The sequence below is a fragment of the Rutidosis leptorrhynchoides genome, chromosome 4 (genome assembly GCF_046630445.1).
Source record: "Rutidosis leptorrhynchoides isolate AG116_Rl617_1_P2 chromosome 4, CSIRO_AGI_Rlap_v1, whole genome shotgun sequence".
In the NCBI taxonomy this organism is placed as follows: Eukaryota; Viridiplantae; Streptophyta; class Magnoliopsida; order Asterales; family Asteraceae; genus Rutidosis; species Rutidosis leptorrhynchoides.
The window spans coordinates 213,802,774-213,810,955 of record NC_092336.1 but is presented as its reverse complement, the minus strand read 5'-3'; the positions used below and the strand labels follow the sequence as shown (position 1 = coordinate 213,810,955).

The window sequence follows — 8,182 nt, the reverse complement described above, 5'->3', positions numbered from 1 at the left end:
ACCAAAATATATTAAAAGTGTTGTAAATATATTTTGAACATACTTTGATATATATGTATATATTGTTATAGGTTCGTGAATCAACCAGTGGCCAAGTCTTACTTCCCGACGAAGTAAAAATCTGTGAAAGTGAGTTATAGTCCCACTTTTAAAATCTAATATTTTTGGGATGAGAATACATGCAGGTTTTATAAATGATTTACAAAATAGACACAAGTACGTGAAACTACATTCTATGGTTGAATTATCGAAATCGAATATGCCCCTTTTTATTAAGTCTGGTAATCTAAGAATTAGGGAAGAGACACCCTAATTGACGCGAATCCTAAAGATAGATCTATTGGGCCTAACAAACCCCATCCAAAGTACCGGATGCTTTAGTACTTCGAAATTTATATCATATCTGAAGGGTGTCCCGGAATGATGGGGATATTCTTATATATGCATCTTGTTAATGTCGGTTACCAGGTGTTCACCATATGAATGATTTTTATCTCTATGTATGGGATGTGTATTGAAATATGAAATCTTGTGGTCTATTATTATGATTTGATATATATAGGTTAAACCTATAACTCACCAACATTTTTGTTGACGTTTTAAGCATGTTTATCTCAGGTGATTATTAAGAGCTTCCGCTGTCGCATACTTAAATAAGGACGAGATTTGGAGTCCATGCTTGTATGATATTGTGTAAAAACTGCATTCAAGAAACTTATTTTGTTGTAACATATTTGTATTGTAAACCATTATGTAATGGTCGTGTGTAAACAGGATATTTTAGATTATAATTATTTGATAATCTACGTAAAGCTTTTTAAACCTTTATTGATGAAATAAAGGTTATGGTTTGTTTTAAAATGAATGCAGTCTTTGAAAAATGTCTCATATAGAGGTCAAAACCTCGCAACGAAATCAATTAATATGGAACGTTTTTAATCAATAAGAATGGGACATTTCACTCCGTATCTTGAAATAACTTCTTTCAAATATAATTGTGCCAATTTCTCCATCCTATCTGTCTCTTTCATAGGTAGGAAATGTGCAGACTTAGTGAGACGATCGACAATCACCCAAATAGTGTCGTAACCACTCACGGTTCTTGGTAGCTTCGTTATAAAATCCATGGTTATTCTTTCTCATTTCCACTGTGGGATTTCCGGTTGTTGTAACAACCCTGACGGTTTTTGATTCTCCACTTTGACTTTCGCACAAGTCAGACATTGGCTCACATAAGTGGCAACGTCAGCTTTCATGTTTGGCCACCAATAAAATTCCTTGATATCGTGATACATTTTCCCAGTTCCAGGGTGAATTGAGTATCTCGTCTTGTGCGCTTCATCTAACACAAGTTTTCTTAATTCACCATACTTTGGTACCCATAGACGTCCTGCAAAGTATCGGGTCCCATCACCCTTTACTTCAATTTGCTTAATCAATCCTTTAATCGCCTCATCCTTCCATTGTTCCTCCTTCACAGCTTCTAACTGAGCATCTCGGATTTGCGAAACAAGATTTGCACGAATAGTTATATTCAGTGCTCTAACTCGAAGAGGTTTAATCTTTTCCTTTCGACTCAACGCATCGGCAACCACGTTAGCCTTCCCAGGATGATAACAGATTTCGCAGTCATAATCATTCAACAATTCAACCCAACGCCGTTGTCGCATATTTAATTGTTTCTGATCAAAAATATGTTGAAGACTCTTGTGATCCGTAAATATAGTGCATTTAGTTCCATACATATAATGTCTCCACATTTTAAGGGCAAAGACAACAGCTCCCAATTCTAAATCATGAGTTGTATAGTTCTGTTCGTGCACCTTCAGCTATCGTGATGCATAAGTAATGACCTTCTGTCACTGCATCAAAACACATCCAAGTCCTTGACGCGAGGCGTCACAATAAACCACAAAATCTTCATTTCCCTCAGGTAAAGATAATATGGGTGCAGTAGTTAGTTTATGCTTCAATTGTTGAAATGCAGACTCTTGTTCCTTTAACCATTCAAACTTCTTTCCTTTGTGAGTCAGTGTAGTTAAAGGTCGCGCAATCTTTGAAAAATCTTGGATAAACCTTCAGTAATATCCAGCAAGACCTAAAAATTGTCTCACTTGAGTTGGAGTCTTAGGAACTTCCCAGTTGCCAATAGCCTCGATCTTGGCAGGATCAACATGAATACCTTGGCTACTAACCACGTGACCCAAAAATTGTACCGACTGCAACCAAAAATCACACTTTGAAAACTTGGCGTATAATTGCTCTTTCTCTAGCAATCCAAGAATTATCTTCAAGTGTTCTTCATGTTCTTCTTTACTTTTAGAGTAGATCAAAATATCATCGATGAATACGATAACAAACTTGTCCAAATACGGCTTACACACACGGTTCATGAGATCCATGAATACCTCAGGTGCATTAGTCAAACCAAATGACATGACTAAGAATTCGTAATGGCCATATCACATCCTAAAAGCTGTCTTAGGAATATCATGCTCCTTGACTCTTAACTGATGATAATCAGATCTCAAATCAATCTTCGAATATACACTAGATCCTTGTAGTTGATCAAACAAATCATCGATTCTCGGTAGTGGATACCGATTCTTAATCGTCAATTTATTCAACTCTCGATAATCTATGCACATCCTCATAGATCCATCTTTCTTCTTTACGAACAAGATAGGAGCACCCCAGGGTGATGAACTAGGTCGAATAAATCCCTTATCCAACAGTTCTTGTAATTGGTTCGACAACTCTTGCAATTCTGAAGGTGCTAATCGATACGGTGGTCGAGCAACAGGTGCAGCTCCCGGAATTAAGTCAATTTGAAATTCAACTTGCCTATGTGGAGGAAGACCAGGTAAATCTTCAGGAAAAAACTCCAGGAAAATCCTTTACTACCGGTACATCCTCAAGTCGCTTCTTCTCTGACTCCATCCCTTTACGTGCGCGAGGATGGCTTGACATCCTTTTCTTAAATATTTTCGAGCCTTCATGCAAGAAATGATGTTGAGTTTCGCGCCACTCTTTTCTCCTTGAACTACCAAAGTTTCACCATTCGCGAGAGGAATACGAATGGATTTCTCCGTTCAAGCAATGTTCGCATGGTTCTTAGATAACCAATCCATACCAATAATAACATCAAAACTACCTAACTCAACAGGCATAAGATCGACTTCAAATAGTTTATCAGCTAACGTTAGAGCACAACCTTGAAAGATCTTATCTACTTTCAAAGTTTTGCCATTAGCCAATTCTATGATATACTTAGTATCTAAAGCAGTTGGAGGTATGTTAATTACGGTACTAAAGTCTTTAGAAATAAAACTTCTATCAGCACCACTATCAAATAGTACATAAGCAATGCAGTTGTTTAGAAGAAATGTACCCGTGACTAAATCAGGATTTTCACGAGCTCCTTTTGCCGAGATATTAAATGCTCTACCTTTTGCATTTCCATCCTTCTTGGCATTCGGACACTGATTCTTCATGTGTCCCACTTGTCCACATCCATAACAAGTTTTAGGTTTGTTTCCAGTTGGCTGTGCGAGATTGACTGTACAATCTTTGGACATATGCCCCACCTTTTTGCACCTATCACAAACAATAGTACAAGCTCCATAATGATGCTTATAACATCGATTGCAATAAGGTTTCTTGCCATTATAATTCTTCTTGGCATTAGCATTCTCAAACTTGGTGGTATCTTGTTTCTTCTGGTGAGAACTATTTCCTTGGTTCTCGTTCCACTTACGCTTACCGCCTTGAGTTTTTGTATATGTTGTTGCTTCCGGGTTTTCATGACGTGTAATCTGATCCATTAGGTTGTGTGCCATTCGAATAGCACTTTGGAGTGTTTCTGGTTTGGATGACGTTACATTACCTTGGATTTCTTTCAAAAGTCCCCACACATACCTTTCGATCTTCTTTGCTTCAGTAGTAACTAACTCCGGACACAATAGGGAAAGTTCTAGGAATCGTTTTGTATATCTCGTAATGTCATTCCCCTGAATTTTCAAATTCCACAATTCCATTTCTAGTTTCTGAATTTCGTTTCTTGGACAATACTCACTGATCATTGCTTGTTTGAATTCTTCCCATGGCATTGCATACGACTCGTCCATTCCTGCAGGCTGAGCATAATTGTTCCACCATGTCAGGGCACCATCTTGAAGAGTACAAGTAGCAAACTTTACTCTATCCGTATTTGCACGGTTGCTTATTCGAAAGACTGACTCGAGCCTCTCAAACCACCTCATCAAACTAACCGGTCCTTCTATTCCAGTGAAAGTTTGAGGTTTGCAGTTGGAGAACTCCTTGTAGGTACATCTTTGTGGAACATTATTTCCACTTGAACCTCTAGCTTGACTCGCATTAGCTTGCACTCTCCGTGCCTCAGCAGCGGCTAAAGCTTCATTAACCCTTTGACTAATCATCTCGTCAACTTGAGCGTCAGTAAAAGTCCTTCGTGTTTGCATTATCCTTCATGATAATCAAAAAGAGACATCAATTACTTAGAGTAATATATACAAAATAAATAGTAGTGATTGTACATAATGGCACAATTAAGGAAATGAACTAAACTTCATAATAATAAAAGCCTTTTCCATTAGCATTTTATAATTACAAAACTTGGGTAATATCTACCCATTACAGTTCACTTAGATAATTTGCTAGTACAAGTTAAGTCACTACTACTATTCCTATATATATCCGATTAGGTGATAGATAGTCAAAATATACTAATGTCATAGAACACTAGTAGGGATCACCACAATCGCCCAAAGCAATCTAAGATCTCCATTGGCGATCTTGAGCGAACATTTGCAAGTCTGCTAAGCGCATCCCGAAATGTGACGTGATAGGTGTCCCAGTTATAGTTAACGATTTCTAAAGACGACAGCGGAAATGTTTTTATTTCAACACACAAGTACAAGTTTTGAGTTACATGTCGGGACTTAAAAGTAAATTACAACAATTACAACCATAACATAACAAAGTACAACACTTAAACATAGTGCATGATGATTTATTTTTAAAACGACATCCTGACGACATCCCAAAAGCCAACCTGAATGTAAGCGGACTCCTGATTAAGGACCTGAGAAAACACATGCTTAAAAACGTCAACAATAATGTTGGTGAGATCATAGGTTTAATGTATATAAATGTATGGACCATAAGATTTTCAAGTATAAACAGTTGTAAATATATTCTAAATAAACATGAGCTCCCGATATCGAACTTAACAATCAAGAACCCAAAATCATGTAATCTCACTTAGCTAGAGCTACAAAGTCGAAGGTTATGCATTCGCTAGCCTGAAGACTATGCCGGATGTGAGGAGTCACCCTCAAATAGATCTATCCACATTATTCGCGTTTACCATAAACAAGTAATTAACGATATCATAATCGGGGTTTAAGCTAAGTCACAAACTTAACACAATAGAATATAGTTTTAAGCACTTATGTCCATAATGTAAAACATAAAAGAAGCATGTTTCTCATCCCAAAATAGTAAGTTTGCTAAAAGCAAGTAAAATGGGACTATGATACTCACAGGTGATGTTATGCGGTATAAAGCTTGGATTTGTGGTTTAAGTACTTTGATGTACTTCGAGCTCGGGACCTAAATACATAAGTTAAGGTCAGAGGTGTGTTATTACTAATATTAGTAATACTAATGTTTTGATTTATGTTCAAATGTAACATAGTGTACTAGGCTTTTAAAAGACGGTTTCTCGGTTTACAAGTTAAGGTTTCTATGTGGACTGATTTTACAAGTAGTTTTAGAAGTTGATTTCTTATTTAAAAGTTAGTGATATAAGGTAATTCTTATTTTATATGTGAAGGTATATGTGTTGGAGGTCTAAAAATATAACATTTGTAATTTATATCATAAAAATGAATTTTATAGAATTATTTTACTACAAGTGGACTGTTTTGACTAGTTTAAAGTTTAATATCACTAAAAATAGTAAATTAATTTATTTAGACTTATCTTTTTGAAGTCTTACTCCAATATAGTTATATTTTAGTTCAAAAATTCGTTTTGCTCAGAAAACATAAGTTGTGTACGTTTTCTTTATATTCTAAGTGGTGACAGTTTCAACAAGTTTAAAACCCATTATTTAAATGTACAAGACCATATCCTAATCATTTCTTAAGCTTTTTATATGATTCCAAATCCTAACATGTTCTATTTTTAGTCTATTTTATAATGAAAATATCCTAAGTTTTCATATCTAAACGTTGGTACCTCATTTTTGGTGATACATGTGTGTTGGACAAATTCTGTCCAAATCAGTACCCATAAAAAGTAAAAATACAAAAGAAATACTTAAACTACTTTATAAATCATGGGATTTTTACAGAAGGTCTAGGACTCATAAAAGTTTTAGAATCTAAACAATTCCAGTAGCAAAAGTGAGTGTAAGTATTTTCTAAAAATTCCACCAAATGAAGACTGATTTGGTTTCTTTGTAAGTTAAGAACTAACTAGTAATCTTAATACATTTTAGCTATATCCCTTTTCATTTTAAGTTTATTTTAGGTTGTTAAACATATGTAAAACATATTTTTAGTTACTTATGATCAAGATTAGAGTTAGCCATGTAATCATCATTGAGTGTTTTTAACACTCTAGATTAAGCTTTTACACCCATTTCTCTTGAAAGTAACTTGGTAAGAAATAAAAGAAGTGTTCTTGGTAATTATACCTTGAGTAATGATGATGTATGAGTTGATGAAGATGAACAAAGAAGAAAGAAATGGCTGTAACTTAGAGAGGATTTAGTGAATGATTAAGATTAGTAAGTGAGTTCAAGAGTTACCAATTTGATCTTATGGGAATGATGATGATGGCATGTAACATGGAGAAGAAAAAGAGGTTAAATGACTAAGCACACTTACTAGCTAATCATGCATGGAAGTGACATGTATATGTAATGTGGCATAAGGAGAAGAAAAGAGAAGATGACTAATCAATCTTTACTTAGTTAATTATGCATGGAAATGACAAGTGTTTGTTATATTTGCATGTAATTAGTGCTAATTAAGTAATGTTAATTACATGTAGTCTTTTGGTTAATCTTAGATTAGTTTTAAGTTTAGATGTAAGTATATAATTAGGTGTTATAATCTTGAGTAAGGCTTAGTTAATGACTAATGTTGTAGTATTTTACTAACTAGGTGGATTAAGGATGATTACTTAATCAATAATACTTGATCATGTTATATACTTAATTTCACAAGTATACAAGTGTGTAGTTTTTTTTTTAAGTCTTAGGATTTATGGTGGTAAACTAGGGTTTCTAGGAATTGTGTATATGTATAACAATCCTCGATCAATCAAGACTTAAATGTAAGACCAGGGTTATACAAACCCTAAAATAAATCAAGACGTATTTTATTAAATATACTAGTCAAGAAAAAAAAAATTCTAATTTTGAAAAGTTAGATTAAATAACCTAGTAGAAAAAGTTAGGGTTATGACATAATGAGCCATCTCATTCGCACGAATGATATCTCAGTCACATGAATGGCATCTCGGTTGCATGAATGAGCTAAACCACAAGTACAATGCAAAACCAATTGAAAATGTGAATGAAAAGCAAAAAAGTTAAAATAACTAAGAAGTCCTTGTGAATAGTAATAAACCTCATCACATTTAGTATTAGTTGATTCATCCCTATTAATAAGAGGTGAGAGTGTTGGGAGAAAGAAAAATGTAAATGAAAAGGAAAAATGTAAAATGTCTAAAAAGTCCTTGTGAACAATAATAAATCTCATGACATTTAGTATTAGTTGATAATTGATAAGAGCACCAGGTACTTGATGTCGATATCACCATCAAGCACCGACGCCCGCACCAAAATGATACCTCTCCGGCTTCCATTCCACCGTTCATTCCCATCGTCCCCCTCACGACGGTGTTTTTTCATTGTTTTTTTCTTTTAAATTATTCCATTTTCTTATTGGTACACGTCATATTCGACCATGAAATGAATACTGAACGACACACCACTTTAATCAATTTCAAGCTTCATTTTCGATGTTGAAATGGATACCGAAAAATGTATTCTAATTGATACAGAGTAATTGATAATTGTTATGATACAAGCCACAAAGTCATGGATGATCAATTTCACCTTACTTATTATCCATGCTTGTCGTTG

The 8,182-nt window shown here is 34.7% G+C and overlaps 1 protein-coding gene across 1 annotated transcript; it reads right to left on the bottom strand.

The window, feature by feature from the left end:
* Nucleotides 1–1,859: 1,859 nt before the first annotated feature.
* On the bottom strand, nucleotides 1,860–7,948 carry LOC139841400 (uncharacterized). Its single transcript, XM_071831619.1, has 4 exons — nucleotides 7,839–7,948; nucleotides 3,134–4,485; nucleotides 2,680–2,869; nucleotides 1,860–2,076 (listed from the first exon to the last, which is right to left on the bottom strand). Exons 1-4 carry the CDS (start codon nucleotides 7,946–7,948, stop codon nucleotides 1,860–1,862), a joined length of 1,869 nt encoding a protein of 622 aa, XP_071687720.1.
* Nucleotides 7,949–8,182: the final 234 nt, after the last annotated feature.